Source organism: Terrapene carolina, unplaced genomic scaffold, assembly GCF_002925995.2.
Source record: "Terrapene carolina triunguis isolate 2854851 unplaced genomic scaffold, T_m_triunguis-2.0 Scaffold24, whole genome shotgun sequence".
NCBI classification, from domain to species: domain Eukaryota; kingdom Metazoa; phylum Chordata; order Testudines; family Emydidae; genus Terrapene; species Terrapene triunguis.
In genome coordinates, this window is record NW_020664375.1 from 3932131 (window position 1) to 3952130 (window position 20000).

Genomic DNA, 20000 nt, shown 5'->3' on the forward strand with positions numbered 1-20000 from the left:
CTCCAATACTTCTGTTAGTCTTAAAGGTGCCACAGGACCCTCTGTTGCTTCTCTCTGTGTTATGTGGGCCACATCCACACAATATATATACTATCTGTCTGGCCCTGAGGATGTCACATGGGCTGCAGCTGTGTGCTGATTGGGCTGCAATTTGAGAACCACTGAGCCAGTCTGACCTTGCATATAACTTCCCCTAAATAATTCCTAGAGCATGTCTTTTAGAAAAAATCCAATCTTGATTTGAAAATGGACAGTAATGGAGAATTGTTCTCATGGTAAATTACTGTCCCTGTTAAAAATGTATGCCTTATTTCCAGTCTGAACATGATATGAGGTGGTCTCAACACACTAGCTACCTAGCAGTTGTCATGCTTTTTGTAGGCATTACAGCAAAGGAGAGTTTGAAGAAATACAACAAAGTAGTTTTGCGAATTTTATAGGGAGCTCCTCCCATGTGTGAGGGGCAGCATGAGAGAAAGAATGAAGGTGCTTCAGGGTGGATAAAAATCTTTTTTTTTTTTTTTAAATCAGTTTTTTTATTTAAATCGGATTTTTTTGATAGTTCTTTTCCTAAAAAGCATTTTATCTAAAGATAGTTTTAATTAAGGTACATTATAGCTCAAAGATATCTCATCATGGAATAGGGATTATAAATTCTAATTCTATAGTATGAGACAATATATTCATGTAATCTTTAAGAAAAGTTTTGTAAATGAGTTCCAATAGTTCATGGATTAGGGACCCAATCTTACGGAGTTCCAGAGGCTTCTGTATAGATTATTTAGGTTATTCTTTCTATCTATCCAATGGGACTCAGTGCTCAGTCTAGAAGATACCATTAGAGATGCTTAGTTTTACAGGTCTCAAACTGTGGATTTGTGTCTCCGGAGATGACATGCTGGTTAACAGCAAAAATGTTTTTAAATAAATCAATAAATAATATATAGAGGTGAGAAATAACAGACCTCAATCCTATTGTCCATCAGCAAATTTGTGCACACCGAGTCAATCCCTTACCTCTCTCTAAAAGTGCAAAGTTTCAGAAAGTTCAATGAATAGAAGGTTGTTGGGGACAGAATAGATCTGGACAAGGAAAAGAAGTCTGGAGATAAATGTGAGACGGGAGGGACAGGCAGTAGAAACAAAAGTGAAACTGTTTGAGCAGCATATTCCAGAAGTCTGAGTGTAGCCTTCATTGATTTGAGATCTACCATACCATTCTCTCACTAGAAGGGAAAACCTATAATGGCAGCAGGCCATAAAAGAGACCCCGTTTCGGAATATTTTAATGAAGTTCCTCTACCTGTGGGTAAGACTTCCATTCATGCAAAATGCAAACAGTGCAACAAAGAAATGCAAGGCCGGGCTTCCCGAATGAAACAACATCATGAGAAGTGTTCCTTCTCAGGAGGAAGCGGCGTTGAAGATGATGAAAGGAACATCACTTTAAAAAATGTATAGTGTGTACCTTCTAAAAATGAAACCTGCATCTATCTCTGAGTTGTGAAGAATATGTATTAAGTTTATAACAACCAACAAGAATGCACTTTTATGTAGAAATCCATGATTAAATCGAGTCTTCCTGACTAGTGATTTTAAATCATGATTTAAATCAAATCCACCCTGAGGTTCTTGTTTGAAAATTTACAAGTCGGCAATGAAGGCTGGCATTATTGGTAGAATGGCAGTAGAAGTCAAAATCTCAACAGTATAAGAGAGATGGTAGGTAGCATGTGGATAGTTCATGAAGGGCCTTGAAAATGAACACAAGTAGTCTTGTGTCGGAGGCAATGGAGAGAAAGGAGCCAGTTGGGTGCAAAGAGAGGGGTGACAAAGTCAAAGCGATGACAGGAAAATTATCTTTGCAGCAGCCTTTTGAATTAATGTAAGTGGGGCAGGACTGCATTTGTCATGGCCCGGGAAGAGTTGCAGTAGTTGAGACATGAGATGATCGGGGGGCGCTGAATAAGTGTTTTGGCTGGAAGGGCAAAGGCCACCTTAGATGTTCAGCTGGAAGAATCAGCCAGATTTAGACACACTGGACGTAAGAATCTAGCAGGAGGACCATTTCAAAGGTGGGGCCCAGGTTACAGTCCTGCATGACAGAGGTAAAATGGTGATGTTGGCCACAGTGTCTGAGGAGTGTGTGTGGGGATAGATACATAAAACATTTAGAGAGACAAAGAGAGGGGAGAGTTAAAATTTGCAGTGCTTGTATTGTTTGCTTGCTAGCTTTGGTTTTTATTTTTAAATTGAAATTGTAAGAAATAATGGTTTATTAGCATAGATTCATTTCACTTTCATGTAAGAAACTGTAGCTATATAACAGATCCCTTTCCCTATACAGATTGTGGACCAGAATTTTTATTTGCATAAGCAGGCCCATAGCCTCAGAAGAGAAATCCTGATACTAATTTTTTTTTTTCACAAATTGCTAATAAAATGGACAAAAGGATATCCAGGAGATCCACAGTAAAATTAAGGATACTCTTTTATCAAAAAATAAAAACAGGAGAAAAAGTAAATCTACTAAGATTAGAATTTTCCATTCCTTTTCCTATTACAGCCCTTTCCTAGGCTCATCCCTCCGCAGGCTGGGTTCTTGGGTAGGGTTGCCAATCCTCCAGGATTGGCCTGCAGTCTCCAGGAAATAAAGATTAATTTTTAATTAAAGATTATCATGTGATGAAATCTCCAGGAATACATCCAACCAAAATTGGCAACCCTATTCTTGGGTTCTACAGGATTTTGTCCCACTCTTGTACAGAGCAATGCCTTCCAGGGCTTTTTCTCTGGAGTCCCAGTTCCAAACTTCCAAATCCTTCTTTCCTTTGTATCAGGATGTTTCTGCGCCACCTTTTCTGTTGGCAGATAAGGGAATCCACGCCCTTAATCTCCTCTGGGTTCCAGTTCAGAACCCTAGGAGAAGCAGCCAAGGTCTACTCCATCAGACTCTTGCTGCTGCCTCTCTGGTCTCTTTTCTACTGGACTTTCTTTCAGGCCATTTCCCACAGGCCCCCTTGGGCTTACAGTACATCTGCCTCTCTAAGCCCTTCACTCTCTAGCAACCAGAAAGGGATTGTAGAGGTCTTCCCCTCTCCCTTCAGCTTCCTTCTCATCTGGGCTTCCTCCCTTCGTAAACTACCCAGCTCCTCCCACAGCTGGGATTCATCCTTAATTGGATCTGGCCCATGATGCAGATACAACCAGGTGTGTTAATTGGACTCTCATCCCCACATTAACCCTTCCACTACCAGTGTGGAGTAGATGTCCCTCACAGTGGTATGTAATAGATTTTTTGTTTAAAAAAAAAGGGGGGGGGTGGGGGAGAGTAAATATTATCACCACTTCCCTACTCCAATATGTTAAGCAGCACTTTTGAGAATTTGGCTTTTGTGACTTGTAACTTCTTTTGTAGGCTGGATGCATCACACCGTGGATCAGCTAGGAGACAAAGCAACCAAGGAAAGCTATGCTATTCAGTATCTTCAGAAGTCCCTCGAGGCAGACCCTAACTCTGGCCAGTCCTGGTATTTCCTTGGAAGGTGAGAGAACTGGTGGTATAGCAACTGTATTTAAGGCTGTGTCATGTTTTTTAATAAAGCTTGTTTTGAGAGGCTGTGGTTGAATTGAAAATATTCTCTACAGTGTGAGAGCTATCATGAAAATGTCAGTTTGGGAGTAATTTTCCTTTAAAATAAATAACATCACATATCCTTAACTTGAACAAATGGGAAAAATTATGAAACTGCTGAAGTCCAACTTTGTTATTTTGAGGGAAAATATGCTATCTTGGAAAGATATTTAAGTGAAAGTGCCTGTGCAATAAATGTTTTCATTAGAAATTTATACATAATTAAATAAGCAGGCAGAAAATATTCTGTACACGTGTGCGAAAGTGTACATGATTCCTTTTATGTCTTGAATGCAAATGCCTCAGATGTTGTCATCTATTCTCCTCTGTCTAAATTGCCTGCAAAAATACTTGCATTTTTCTTTGCATACTTCCACATTCTCTCACTTTTCTGTCTTTAATGTTGTTCTCCCTTTCCACATACATGTGCTGTTGTACAAAAATCTTTAAAATTTTTTCTGTACTGTATATATTATAGAAAAACAAACTATATTATATGTAAACTTTAGACTGGAATAGCTCCGATGTAGCCATTCTGACTTCCAAGATAAGTGGTCCATACTTTAATAATAAACAACTCTTGGCCTTGTAAGCTTTTTTTTTTTTTTTTTTTTTTTTTTTTTTTTGGTCTTGTAAGTTATTTTTTTGTCTTGTACGTTATTTTTTGTTGTTGTTGTTCTCTGTGGTAAATGCTGTGCATTTTATGCCCCTTCTTGTTTTTAAAAAAGATAGAAAAGTTAGGAAACTCATCACTAGTTAACAGTAACCCAGCAATATTCATGCTTTTAATATGTCTTCTGTAGGCCGCAACCTCTTGTGGGTGACTTGATTACACACTCTTGAGTTAGATCCCTTCCATCCAGTCAAAGAAACTGTTACCCATATTATGGGGAAGATAAACAAATTTAGTGCTTTAACTAAAATAAAATTCTTCAACTTTGATTTTCCTAGATTTTCTAGTTGTGTGTAAATTATGTTTGAACATTCTTTCCTTTTGTTATATTTGAATTATTTTGATGCACTTATTTTAAGTTTTGGTGGGAGTTGAATTTTACTATCATGACACTGATAGGATCCTTAAAATATCTGAGAAACCGATTTTAACACAGATGCTGGGACTTAGTTTCATTACCTTTAAGTCTAACTTATTCTTATCTTTTGAAACTTTTTTACTTAATCCTGGTGAATATTCATAAGTGAAGTAAAATACTGGTGGTGTTTTACTAGATTCCTTTCCTACTGTAGCTAATATAATGTAAAAGAAGAATCTCTGGGTTTTTTTCCTGCTTAAAGGTTGATAATTTTTGCCTTTATTTTGCTCATATATGTCTCTCTATTTTTTACAAGAATAAATTTTCAATTATTTTTTGTGTATTCTGAAGACTTTTAGTTCTTATGCAAACAGGGAAGATAATTGCAGGCAATATGGGCAAAACCAAAGAAAATACGTTTCTACTTAAAAAGTTTCAGTATCTTATTTTCTTTCAGATTATGATGGGAGCAGTCATTTTTCCTTGTAGCATAATTGTAACTCACTCTTCTTTGTATTCTAGTGTTTCTGCTTACCATGTCATACTGCTTTTGAAAATTTATTTACTAAAATATTCACTGTATTTGTAGTGTCACTATATGAGTTGTTATAAATTCTCTTCTCTAGTATTTCAACTTCCATGCCACCAAGATTTAATTTTTTTAAATGCACACAAGTTCACTATTTGGGAATAGGCAGTTTAATTCTTCCCATGTTGCAATCTGTATGTAAATATTTTCCCTTTTGCTCAATGAAATACCACAGGTGAAATGTGTACATTTCCAGAATGCAATATTAATTCTGGACATTAGTATAATGTAGCATGTATTAGAATTTAAAGCAAGTTAAACTTTGCACAGCTGATGCTGAGGGATTAGTGTATTTTACAAATAAATTAGTAATAATGATTCAGAAGTTTACATTCAATGTCATTTTGTGTCAAACTTACAGAAAGGGTAGTTATTTTGGATTAATGTGTATGTATTTGTATTTGCATGAATTTACTAGAACTAGTCCACTCTTGGCAAATCATTCTCCATAATCACTTTAAATATTACCACAGTTCTTTCTCTCTTCTCCCAGGTGCTATTCAAGTATTGGGAAAGTTCAGGATGCCTTTATATCTTATAGGCAATCTATTGATAAATCAGAAGCAAGTGCAGATACATGGTGTTCTATAGGGTAAGAATGATGCAGGGAAAAGCAGTACTATAATTGAATTTTAATGTATTTAAACAAGGACCAGCTTTTTTAACACAGTTATGTTCTCAGTAGATCATAAAGCTCCTAATTGGTAGCTAATATATTAATGTTCTGTCAACCATGCTATAAATATCTTGAAGTTAAAGAAATATGTAGGTATTTGCTCTCTTAAATTTTAGGTTGCAATATGGGTTGTACTTTATATTTTAACTTGTCATCTTAAGGTATAAAAATGTATTATTCATGGTTGTCACGGTGAATTATGTAATGATGTGTTCCACTTGAAATACAAAAGTTTTTCTTCACTATGTGAGAAATACTGAGTTTAGTGGGGAGGTATATGACTTGTTTGTATTCAGACTTTATTAATTTTGAACTTTACCAATCTTTTTATTCAGTGTGCTATATCAACAGCAAAATCAGCCTATGGATGCTTTACAAGCCTATATCTGTGCTGTACAGTTGGACCATGGCCATGCTGCAGCCTGGATGGACTTAGGCACACTCTATGAGTCCTGCAACCAGCCTCAGGATGCCATTAAATGCTACTTAAACGCAACTAGGAGCAAAAATTGTAGTAATACCTCTGCACTTGCAGCACGGATAAAATATTTACAGGTAAAACTTTAAAGCTTTAAGGAAGGGAAATATTTTACCAGGTACACAACAGGCGGGGAGGGGAAAAATAACATACCAGTTAATGTGTAATTGTTTCATGGTGTGTATAACCTGTTTCCATATTTATTGTAAACATATCATAGCTTGTAATATTGTTTTATTCTCCATTTTTAAGTGGGACTCAATCCCTGTAATTAATGCTGTTTTGCACATTACTCAGTTGATGCATATTGGTTTACATCACTTTTTTTTTTCTATGTACTGTCTACATTTTTAAGTTGTCATAGCATTTAGAGAGAGAGAACACACACACACTATCTTTCACTCTTGCTTGCAATTTCAGAAGAAAAGAGTTACGAGACCTCTGAAACCAGAGCTCAACTTTATTCTGATTCTCACAAAGGTTTATATTCTGGTTACCCTCTTTATACTTAGCACCTTTCTAAAACCCCAGACTTTAAATCTATTCTCTCTTTAAGACGTAATTAGCTACAGCATTTAGGAAGATTTCGTGGACTTGCTCTTAATAAAGTAGGCTTGTGTTAAATTTGCTTTTTACATAATTTTTCCTAGGCTCAGTTGTGTAACCTTCCACAAGGTAGTCTACAGAATAAAACTAAATTACTTCCTAGTATTGAGGAGGCATGGAGCCTACCAATCCCCGCAGAGCTTACCTCCAGGCAGGGTGCCATGAACACAGCACAGCAGGTGAGAAGTTGGGTTATGTTCTGCAGGTGCCCAGCTTTAAGGGTTCTTTACAATCTGTAGTAGTCAAGCTTATTTTACGGAGTGCAGGGCTGGCTTTCATTAATAAAAAGCCTTTGATTTATTTGCAAAGGGATTTAGATCAAGAAAAGACTCCCTATAATGTGGGAGAAATATGTGGGTACCAATTTAGAACCTTTGTGGATTTTCATGATTTTGAGAGATTTCATCTTAAGTAGAAATGCTACAGTGGTTGTTTTTTAAAAGAATAATCCCAAGAAAGGTACACATTCCTCCATTGATGACCATATGGAAACTGATTTTCAGTAACTGAGTCAGCTTCAGTATATCCACACAGCCCTTTTAAGATATGCAGATCGTAAAAGTGTGTAGCTTAATTGAAAGAATTAAGAATATATAGAACCATATTTTTGTCTTCCTTCTGTGATTCGTAGGCTTGTAAACCTCATCATCCAAATACTGAACCTGTACTAGGCCTCACTCAAACACCAATTTCACAGCAATCCTTGCCACTACACATGATTCCTTCTAGCCAAGTAGATGACCTGTCCAGTCCTGCCAAGAGGAAAAGAACATCTAGTCCAACAAAGGTATATATTCTGGTGAACTAAAGAGCCCAAACCAAAATTATACAGAAATATGCATAGAAATTGTGCAGTGTACACAGCACTTGTACTTTAATTGTAATCCTTTGGCATCAAGGTGGGGAATGTTTTAGAAGTTCATGTGTTGAGGTTAGTGCATTTTTCAGCAGTGTATTTAATTAGGAGATTACAATTGAGATAGTAAGTACCTAAGTGCAATACACATTAGTGACACTATATATAGAAGTAATTATCCTAATCTCAGAATATAATCATAGTATTGTAATAGAGAAGGAAATGACCATGTTGTTCTGTCTATTGCCTTTGCCTCTATCTAAAATTCAGGATGTTACTTTTTCAAGAGGTAGTGACTTAATTTGATTCCTTGTCATTATGGTATTAGATGATATATTTAATATCATTTACTTTTTTCTCATTGTTCCAATACTATATAAGTTGAAGCAAAATGAGATAAAGTATATTTTGGTATGCTTGTTATATGCTGTATTATTATTATTAAACCTGTGATTAGTCCTTTCATCAAGAAGTTAATATCTAGCTTTTGTAAAACTAATATTTGCTCTTTTGATAGTCATATATTTTAATTTAATGTTTTTCTCAGAATACTTCAGATGCTTGGAGCAGTGGCCATACGGTGTCACATCCTCCGGTACAGCAACAAATTCATTCTTGGTGCTTGACACCACAGAAATTACAGGTAAGTGTGTTAAAGAAAACCCTGAGCAGTTTTGAGACTTTGTTTTCTTATCAGAAATATATCTGAAATGGACTCAAAGAAACTTTTCAGATTTTAACTTCTGAATCGAATGGGAAATATTCAGTATACTTTGCTATAATGCTTATTGTTTGATACAAGTAGTTTTCATATTTATAGCTTCCCTGTGGTATGTGTGAAATCAAGCGTAAAATGAGAAACAAACAAAACCTGAGTTCCAGGTTAGTGACATAACACAAGTTGAATATTTTAATTACATAAGCACTATAATAAATTTGTAAGATGGACAGATAAAAGTAAATATTTTTTCTTGTTGTAACATTTTTTAACTTAATGTCTGAAGTAGTCATACTGTTGGATGTCAGATGAATAATACTTATGACTCGTGCTGCCTAAGATTTACAGGTGCTGCACAACTACTGTACCCCTCCCAATATCCATGTGAGATAACTTCTTGTGTCCTTATTTGGCAAACTGATAAGTGAAGGACTTAAGATTTTTGCACAAATTATCACTAATAATGTAGAGAGTTGAAATTCAACTCTGGTGTTCATGGATTTCAGACCACATGGCTTCTACAGTTGAAGTGCTGGACTTTATTTTTGAGTCCTTGACTCAAATATAGTTTGTTTTGTTACAATAGTTTGAGTTTATTCTTCAGCTCACTGGCATAGGTTGCAGTGTACCACACCAAGCAGCAGCAGCAGCAAAAGAATGCACATTTTGAAAATCATACCTGGGCAGAAGTCGTCACCATATATATCACAAATATTGACTAAATGCAAGGACATTAATAGAAAAATATTTGCTCTGAGGAGGGGAAATACTGAAACTGTGGTATACTGCCCAAAGGCTGTGGGCATTGAGCACAGTTGAGAAATATTTTTTGTACCTGAAAGAGAGTCCCTTACTTATTGCCTCCTTAGCCATCAGCATTGTTTTATTATACTGCTTTATTTTTTTCACCTGTTTGTCTCTCCTGCCTTTGTTCAACCTTTATAACTTCTCTCTGCTTTCTCCCATCTCTCCTACTTTTCTCTTCCCTTTCAGGCCTCACTAGCATTTTGTCTTTTTTCACTTTGTTTCCTTCTCTTTAAGGGAAAGTGTCATTACCTTCTTCATCCTATGTATGGAATAAAGGATTTGTTAACATTCATTTAATACGGTTTCATTATCCATGAATGACAAAGCCAGAAATGAGTTATGAAGGGCATCTCATATGAAAGTGAATAAAACCTTCATTCCATGTCTGTCTTTGTATTCTGTATATGTAATACAATTTACAGAGAAGGCATTTTAGAAATGTCTTTGTTTAAAAAAAATATTGTTGGTGTTATTTTTTTACATCCTTCCACCTATAAAACTAGTTTTCTTTAGTACCACGAGCTCACCTGTGCATGGAGAAAAAATAATAAATATAAGAAATCCTTTTGAAATAAAACACCTAAATTGTTTTCTGTTGGTGTTCAAGCTCCTAAAATAGCTCTACTCATAAGGTTTATGGTATAGGACAAGGAAGATCCCTGATATTTGTATGGTATAAAACTTTCATTGTGATCCCTGATGAACAGAAGATATCAGACCATAAACCTGATACTAGTCCAGGAATTAATGCTGCTTTTTCTTCACCTTAGAACAGTTTTGGGGGTGGGAGGATTGGGAGGTAAGCAAGCATTTCTCTTATTTGTTGGGGGTTTTTTGTTCTTTTTTAAAATAGTGACAGTTTGAAACTACTTAGAGGTTTAGGAGTGTACTTAGTCCAAATAGAAATAAATACATTGATCTCTGAATATTTGCATTGTTGTTTGTATCATGCTTTAGCTTTATTAGCAATAGTTAAACAGAATCATACACAAACTGATACAGCTACAAAAGGATATACATGAAAAATCTATAAACTTGATACCAACCTATTACATATACTCAAAAGAACAGAATAGTGAATCAGCTAGTTAATGACTTACCTTTTTAACTTTAGCTTCTTGTTGTTTGGCAAAATTAGTTCATGATATGTAATGGCTCAATACTTAAGAGCAATTAAAGAAAATAGTGTCTGTAATGTCCAATTCTCCTTTGAGTGATTTGCTCATATACATTCCGTTGTAAGTGTATGCGCCCAATGCACTTGAGTCAGAGGCCTTTGCTGGCAGCAGTAGCAGACAGTGTATGTGCCCCTGCTATCCTCGCACGCAGAGCCAACAGTATAAAAGGGTGTGGTGTGCACTTCCCTCTCAGTTTCTTCTTACAACCCACAGTGAGAGTTAGAGCTCTCCATTGCTCTTCAGCTTCACTTAGCCAGCCTTTAGAAAATAAGAATTTCTCTTATTTGTATGTGATAGCCACAAAAGCTGTCTAATTTGCTTGTACAAGGGACATGTAAGGAACAAACGTACTCTTTATACCTCATTTCTGATGAGGCCAAAGAAGCAGAGGTATTTCCGCCCTCGTGTATGTCTCATGGAAAAGGCAATGCATCCCTCTTCAGCCTGAGTGGGTGGACTGCTCTTCCACAAGGAAAGTCCTTACGACTGCCCCAGCTTCCAAGTCCAAATCAACACTGCTCATTGTCCTCTCCCTCAGTGTCCTTGATGTGTCCAAAATCATCTTTGTTCTCTGAGACTGAGAGATTGTCCAAGTCTCATTCTTCACGCCACAAGAAATCTGCTAAAACGTTCTTGAGTGCTGAGTCGAGGTCTGGTCGCAGGCACCATCTGATGCAGCACCATCGACTCCAGCTCCAACAGGGCTGTTGAGACCAGTGCCTTCACCATTGCCAGACAGATCCTTGACCCTGGCACCATCAGATCTACTATCACCAACAATGGCAATGGAATACTTGCCTCTGATTTTGGTGCTGTCAGCATTGCAGGCCTTCTTTGAGGTGAAGGACCTTTTGAGTCTCCCACTGCTGGGTTTTCCTTCACGATATTGCCTGGCATCAATCACATTAACCTCAACCAGGTTGGCACCATCAGCAGCATATACTACCACAACACCAGCATCTCCACTTTTATCGTCCATGCAGACTTCAACATTGGCTCTGCCAGCGTAGTTAACGTCAACCCACCTTTCTGCCTTCCAACCATGTCACCCACTTCCACTGGCTCCGTTGGATACATAGTTGATATTGATACTTTTAGGGAAGCACCATGTATATGTCTACTGTAACTGCTTCTCTATCACCGAGGAGAGCTATCTCTCTTCCTCTCAGAATCTGACCATAATAGATCTGTACCTCATTCGAGGTCTTTTCAGGTCTCCATACAGGTCATGCTCTAGGGACATCCATACCACGTATCAAGAACACTGTTCTTACTAGGATGCCCCTATATGGTGCCCACCACTATGGGCGGTACAAAGACTGGAATACTCCTGTTGGCCTTATTGGGTAACTTTGGCTGCTCCAAGAGCATCTAGGCCCCCTTCAGAGACTCAGTCTTGCGAACCCCCTCCTAAAAATGAATATTTCCAGGGATTTTCTCCTTTACCTGAGTATAAATTATAAAAGCAGTGATCTTGGAAATATAAAATTTGTTTTTATGACATGCTTATTATACACTATTAATAATTATTATTTATCATTATGAAAATGGCAACACTCTTCCAAGATCTCACTTTTGTAGCTTGTATCACTTTGAATAAGCTTGTTATAAGACAAGGCTCCTATGTTTCATCAAGGAGTATCAGATGTGAAACAGCATGAAGGTATTTAAGAAGCCAACTCAAAGACTTCTTCCTACACAAGCATTCGGGTCTTGAGCAGTCCAGGCAAACAACGCACGTTACAACAAAGCTTAAACGTGTTCTTCATAATAATTTTAAAAACAATACTAGCTGCCTATTTAATTTTAAAAACAGCAAAAAATATCCACTTCCCTTTCTATTTCTTATGAGGAGTCTTGACGTTTAAATCTCTTCAGTGTGATAAATATGCTTGCTTTGATCTCCTTAGCTCTTGGAAGTCCAGGGGCTCCAGGCTGCTGGCCCCGTGCTGCCCAGAGTCACTAGGGACAGCTCTGTCCACCATTAGGGATTTTTTCCCCAAGAACCCCCTGTAACATTTTGCGAACCCCCATGGGTTCACGAACCCCAGTTTGGGAACCACTGGTCTAGGAGGATGTTTCCTTCTCCAATATCAGTGGCTACTTAGGGAAGATCCTCCTGCAGTCTCTAACTTCTCATTTGTTGGTGCCACAGAGAAGGAGGCGGCAAGGGAGGAACCACTAAGATACCAGTTTCCCCCTCCAATCATCCCCATTTTTCTTCCTCTTCCCCAGATGAGGCCATCATTCCAGATCTGGCATCAACTCCCCTTGAGGACTTTAAAATATTTCTGGACGTCATGAGGAGGAAGGCCACATCTCTATAGGAGTGCACATGGAATCTGTGCAAGACAATCCATGCTAACTATTAGATTCCTTGCAAACTCGTGCTTTGTAAAGCTTTGCTCTTCTCATTAATGAAGGCTGTCTGGAACCTGTGGAGATCATCTGGCAGACGCCAAGCACTACCCCACTCACTGCCAAATGGGTGCACAGGTGTTACCAGGTTCCCCAGCAGGAATTTGATTTATTTCTGTATTCACCCCATCCCAAACTCTCTCGTGGTCACAGTGGCCAATGAGCATTTGAGGTGGTCTCACCCTAAGGCTACCCCAAAAGATTAGTATAGGAGACTAGACTTACGTAGCAGAAAGGCCTATACCAATGTGACTGTACAAACAAGGATTTCAAATTCAGGCATTGTTGTCTAAATAAACCTTTTTAATTGGTCAGCAATTTCGGGGGTTGCAAACAAATTCCCTGGAGAATACAAGGAACGGTTCTTGGACGTAGTTTCCAAATGACACTTCACTTCCCAGTTATCGATCCAAGCACCTGTCGACACATACAACACTTTTCCATGTTTACAGATAGAAATACAGAATATAAAACCTACTACTTGAAGGATCCAAACTGTTTTTTCAAAAGATCGATGATGCTATGTGTGCATTAAAAGACTCCCATCCAATCTTTCATTTGCTGCATGTCTGCCTCCCAGTAAAAAAAGAGGAAACAGTTCAAACCTCAGACACAGTAAAGAGCATTTTACTAGACAAGATCTCAGGATGTCTCTAGAAGGAGATCTGAGCCTGTCTGCAGTCGTCATTCAGCATTGTCTGCAGCAAGTCTTTCTCACCCGACCTCATCGGCTTCAAACCAGTCATTTTGACATTTCGATCAAGGACAGAGCACCAACCATATGTCCTATTCCACCATTTTGAAAGTGCCTATCTCTCTTTTACAGTGCATGGACAGAGATTACATCGGTTATGTGGGAGCTCAGCTCAGTAAAGGAGGGATATGTTGTCAAGTTCACCTTCCTGCCTTTCCCCAACTTACCTTCCCTGTCCCTTTTCAGGGCCCATTTCATAAAACTGTTTTACTTCAGGAAGTCAGTCTTTTTTGGAATTGGAAGTGATAGAAAATTGAATTCAGGATGGTCACCTTTGTATCTGTTATTCTTTCTTCAGGAATTTGAGGCTGGTATGCCGCTCTCGATTTGCAGGATGCTTGCTTTAACGTGGCAATATGCCTTGCCCACACAAAGCACCTTCGATTCATGCCAGACAACAAGCCTTCCCAGTACACTGTGCTAGCCTTCAGTCTGTGTTTGACTCTAGGGGTTCATCAAGTGTATGACAGAGGGAGTGGCCCATCTGCACAGGTTAGGTGTTCAAATATTTCCCTACCTAGGCAGTTGGTTAGTTCAGGAAATGTCAAGAGGCCACATCGAAAGCAACATTCTTGTCATCAGACTTCTGTTCTCTCGTCTAGTCCTAAAACTGAATATAGACAAAAAAAAATTACAATCTATGAAACAAATACATTTCAGAGGAGCAGGTGTCTACACCATAATTGCCATGTTTTATCTCCCAAAGGACCGGTTTTAGTCCATAGCATGTCTATCTGAAATCCTCAAGTCCAACCCAAAGACAACAGTCCATGCCTACAACTATTGGGGCTCATGACCTCATGCACCCTTGTGACTCAACGTGTCAGACTTCACCGTACTGCAAGCCTGGCTTCACTCGATGTATCATCTGAGCAGATGTTCACTGGGCAAGTTGATTTTTGGACCTTCATGAGCTCTCTGGTTTGGATTGGACCCTCAAACCGTATGCAGCCACCAATGGTTGGGGGGACACATCTGGGTCAACTTCAGGCTCAAGCACTTTGGACACCTTGAGGGGTTTCACTCCATATAAATGTTAGAGTTTCAAGCTATTCATCAGGACTGTGAGATGTTCATTACCACCAGCAGAGGTCAAGTGGTTCAAGTTCTTAGCAACCCCACCATTGCTATGTTTCATATGACCAAGTAGGGAGGTGCAAGGTCATCTCAGCTGCGCCACATGTGGAACTTCTGTATAAAGAACAATATCTTGCTAAAAGCCTTTTGACTTCCAGGAGTGAGGAACGCTGTTGTGGATTCCCTCAGTAGAAACCATAGACCATCGCGAGTGGATAGTAAGAAAGGACATTCTGCAGCCCATCTTCCATCAGTAGGGATACCTGATGACAGAACTCTTTGCAGCCAACCTGAACAACCAATGGAAGAGGCTCTGTTTCAGGGCAGGTCACAGCCCAGGTTCCATGACAGATATGTTTCTTCTTCCCTGGTCAAGCCATCTGCTGTACGCATCCCCTCCAGTTCCTCTGAATCCAAGAGTGATCAGGAAACTAAAATTAGACAAGCCAACCTTAATCCTCATAGCACCCCCCTGGCCAACGCAGTATTGATACACAGACTTAAATTGATTCAGCCAAGGCAGGTCACTACACCTCAACCTAAAAGTTCTCTGCCTCACATCATGGATGATCTCTGCTTGTGCAGTGAGGAGAGAGTCTGCTCTGGAGCTGTCTAGGCCATTTTAGTGAGTAGCAGAAAGGATTACGCTAGAGCCATCTATACAGCAAAATGAAAGAGGTTTTCAAACTGGGCAGAATCTTGTAAATTATCACCAAATAGCACAGGGACTAGGCATATGCGAAACTACTTGCTGGACCCTGGTTCCCAGCTTAACTCAAGTTCAGACCCTCCAGCCCTGCAGGGTCCTGGAACCCTGGGTTAGTGCAATTGCAATGTAAACACGGGGGGTGGGGAGAGAATCAGGTTTGAGCACGGGCTCAAGCTCGGGCTTTCATTGCAGTATAGACATACCCTTACAGTCTCTCTCCAAGTAATCCAATGTCCCACTACCTGTAAAGAAAGCTGCTGGTGATTCACCAACAGTGCAATGTATATGAACACAATCACTCTAAGGCGCAAAAAAAAAAAAAAAAAAAAAGGCTTCTTTCTTGAATGGTAACTATTCTTCATGATGTGTTGTTCACATACACATTTCACAAGCCTCCCACCTTCTCCTCTGCTTTGGGTATTAAATTCCATTGGTACAAAAGAATGGAGAGGGAGGTGGTCACCACTCCCCTTGGTACCCTTAGAGCAGTGCAAAAGGATAACTAAGGCCCACGCGCCACCTGCTAGTATTGCTGGCAGAAGTGCCAGACTCAAGTGTATTTGGTGCACATACATCTATAATGTAATGTATATGTGCACAACACATCTTGAAGAAGCACAGTTTCTGTACAGGTAAGTAACCAGGTTGGGATTTTTGGCTCTTGTTTTATCCTGTTTGTTTTGAGATATTTCTTTTCCAACAGCCACTTTATTGTCTCATGTCTTCAACAATTATATATTAACATACAACCTAATTAGTTAACTATGGTAGCTATTCATTCTTCATAATATGTCTATGGATTTTCTTAAGAGTTAAAATATGAATACTATGTGCTCAGCAGTTCAGAAACATTTTAGCACTAAAATAAGTGTTTATAGCCTCAGTTATAAAACTGTTCAGTCTTGTAGCTCAGTTATTGTTCTCTAAGGTAAAGATTGTGTATATTTGGCTATTTCCCATTTTAGTGTGAGTTCACACAGAATGATTTTCTTATATAAAATGGATTGAATATTTTGAGATTTGTATCATAGTGCAAGAATAACACACGAGAAAATTACAAAATATGTGTTGTCAAGAGTGGTATACATTTTAAGAATTTTATGAATTTAACATTCTTTCACAGCCAAAACGTACTTTAATCATATCTAACACTTAAGAACTATGTACAGTACTGTTTTATAGCATATACTGAGATAATCAAGTCTTTTTCAGCTTAAGTAGATAAGAGATGCTTTTACAGAGGTTTTAGTATAACAGTGGATTATAGAAAGGGGTTTGGTCCTTTTAGGAGCTTTGGTCTATATTTTCTCAGTTTCAGAAACCTTACTTGTACTGACCATGTTAAGTATTGTTATCAGGAAGCTTTTTAATCAGTTGTAAGTTGATTGATTCTAAATAATGCTGCTGTGTTTTTTTTCCACAGGACTTGGAACAGCTGCGTGCAAACAGAAATCTAAATCCAGCACAGAAACTTATGCTGGAACAGCTGGAGAGTCAGTTTGTCTTGATGCAGCAACACCAGCAGGTGCGAGCAAAAATATTTTTCTAATCTTCAGTACTTGCATCAGTGGTGCATTCTGTTTTCTTTTTGAACCTGAATTATTTGTATTGTACATGTTTTCATGCCCTATTTACCAGTTTACATAACATCTTCTGTTTTCTTTGACGTTTCATTTACTGTGATTGAGGTTTACTGGCTGAAAGACATTTGTTGTTAGCTGTTTTCTATTGTAGGACTACCAGAGATGATGATTAACCAATTTTTTAATTTGTTTTCTGGTCAGCTATTTGACAAAGTTTGAGAAACAGACTAGTTAAGAAATAAGCCTCTCATTCCTGCCTCTTGCTCGCGTCTCTTATTTTTTTGTGTTTGATAATAAAAGCCTCATAGTAACTCCTAATATATATCTATATATATGTTTATGGCTCTCCTAGAAGAAAAGTCTGCCTTCAATAACTATATCTTAAAATTCACTCACCATTTGTGCGCATGTCAGTTCTACCACTCAACACAAACTGGAAGGAACCTCTTTTCTGACCTACCAAAAAAAAGTTGAAAAAAGTTAACAGAATTTCAACCAAACTTTACTTGAAACAGTATAGTAAAAATAAATTAACAGTACACAATATTTATATAGAGGAAAAGCTGTGTTATCCTGCACTTTACAAACCGAAAAGCTGTATAAACAGGCATTTCTGATCTTCCTTGAAAGTCTGGTTTATAATCCGATTGGCGTAGGGCCAACAGACTCCCTACCTGGCTCTGCGTGGCTCCCCGGAAGGGGCGACATATCCCAGCTGCTCCTAGGCTGTCATCATCCTGCTCCACCCTGAGCGCTGGCTCCGCAGCTCCCATTGGCCGGGGTTCCCAGCCAATGGGAGATGTGGGGGCGGCGCCTGCGGATGGAGGCAGCATGCAGATCCTCCTAGCTGCGCCTCCGCCTAGGAGCAGCTGGGACATGTTGCCTCTTGTGGGAAGCCACCCGAGGTGAGCGCCGCCCTGATCCAGCACATCGCACCCCCTCCCGTGCCCCAACCCCCTGCCCCAAGCCCCCTCCTGCACCTAAACTCCCTTCCAGAGCCTGCGCCCCACACCCAAACTCACTCCCTCTTAGTTAACTGGATTTTTTCACTTACCGGCACCCCCCCCCCCCTTCTCCCAACATGCTGGATAAAAAAAAAGCTTTTACTGTAGTCTCTTAATCATGTGATTAATTTATTCTTTTGTCTTACTAATTTTTCATTAGATGAGGCAAACAGGAGTTGCACAGGTACGATCTACTGGAATTTCTAATGGGCCAACAACTGACTCATCACTGCCTACAAACTCTGTCTCTGGTCAGCAGCCTCAGGTTGCTTTAACCAGAGTGCCTAATATCACTCAGCATGGAATCCGTCCGGCTTGCCCTGGGCAGCCTATGGCTAATGGACCCTTTCCAGCAGGCCCAGTTCCCTGCAGCACAGCAAGAACGCTGGGTAGTACAGACACTATTTTGATAGGCAATAATCACATAACAGGAAGTGGAAGTAATGGAAATGTGCCTTACCTGCAGCGAAACGCACTCTCTCTACCTCATAACCGCACAAACCTGACCAGCAGCGCAGAGGAGCCGTGGAAAAACCAACTATCTAACTCCACTCAGGTACAGTTCAGGTTATTAATCCAATAAAGTGAGCAAGTACTGTCCAAATCACTTTTTGACATCTTTCTTTTGTAAAACACACGTTTTCTATTTTCAAAAGTTGATTAAACAGATGCAGATTATAAATCTTACAGCTGATTAAAGGTACCCATTATACTTCATTGTTAAAATAGCAGCTAAATCAGCTTCTTATGGAATATAGGAAATAACCATAAATCAAACAGGGCACTTGATAAACATTTGAACAACTACCTATCCATTCAGAGGTGTTTTCTTTAGTAGATGAATATACTGTGTATTTTATACAGACCACTTCTTTAATCATGAAACATGGTAATTGTGTGTTTTGTTTGTTTTTTACATATCATTGTAATAAAAATGTGTATATTTCATGGGTGGTGGGTATAATTGGCCAGGGGAGGCTAAGCCTCCCCAAACAGCCAGGCCATAGCCCCACGCATGCTTTGCCCCTAGGCCCCGCTCCCTCATCCTGCTCTTCCGCTGTGGTTCCGCTCGTGCTGCTCCTCTTCCTGCCTTCACTCCATCTCTCCCCTGAAGCCAGCTGGGGCTCGGGAGCGCTCGGGCAGCTGGCAGGTCAGGGCTCTGGCCAGTTGGCGGCCCGGGACTCGGAGCACCTGGGGCGGATAAGCCGGTGCTCGGGCCAGCTGGCGGGCCAGGGTATGGGCTGGCCGGCAGCCCGGGTCTCGGGGTGGCTTGGGCAGGCAGGCCGGGGCTCCTCTGGCTGTGTTAGGGGGCTCGAGGATCCTCTGGCTCCGGCGGGCAAGGGGGGGTGGGGTAGGAGTGGGGCCTCAGGTGGAAGGGGCAGAGGGCTAGCCTCCCGAATGTGGGGTTCATGCACCACCCATGAGTAAGCCGAATGTTATACCCATTGTTGAAATTACGTTGTCATCTTATTTTGATCGTTCTAAATCATTTTTGTTGAAAGGCCAAAAGAAAACATCAAAAATAATATATTTTACAGAAACAATCTCAATTTAGATTTTGTACCAGTAGATCTCAATCTCCCAACAGAAAGCATGAGGATACAAATGTATAATTATGATTTTAAAGAATTTGTTTTGGGGGACATGGAGGAAAAGCCTACTTTACTTGCAGGCTAACAGTTTATTCACTCTCAACCCCACAAGACTTCCATATTGAAATCAGTAAGCTGTTCTACAGGAAGACTTTCCAGACATGTAATTTTGTTTTACTGGATAGGTGGTATGACCAGTTTCAGGAATACCTAAAACTTTAGAACAGCATTGTAGCGTGGAAACTGCTTTCTTGTTACTCAACACTGTTTATCGGCATAAGGTTTTTAAT

At 39.4% G+C, this 20000-nt stretch overlaps 1 protein-coding gene across 8 annotated transcripts in view; it reads left to right on the forward strand.

Moving 5' to 3' along the window:
* The window catches only part of LOC112113708 (lysine-specific demethylase 6A), a 289994-nt gene that overhangs the window by 216276 nt on the left and 53718 nt on the right, over positions 1–20000 (forward strand). For 5 of the 8 annotated variants that reach the window (XM_026650231.1, XM_029911180.1, XM_026650245.1 and 2 more), the window contains 8 exons: positions 3419–3545; positions 5748–5846; positions 6266–6485; positions 7059–7193; positions 7646–7801; positions 8418–8513; positions 16955–17056; positions 18279–18674. In XM_026650231.1, coding sequence (XP_026506016.1) covers positions 3419–3545; positions 5748–5846; positions 6266–6485; positions 7059–7193; positions 7646–7801; positions 8418–8513; positions 16955–17056; positions 18279–18674 — 1331 coding nt within the window. The remainder of the gene's footprint in view (positions 1–3418; positions 3546–5747; positions 5847–6265; positions 6486–7058; positions 7194–7645; positions 7802–8417; positions 8514–16954; positions 17057–18278; positions 18675–20000) is intronic. The other 3 variants (XM_026650232.1, XM_029911181.1, XM_029911175.1) reach the window with 1 other exon arrangement.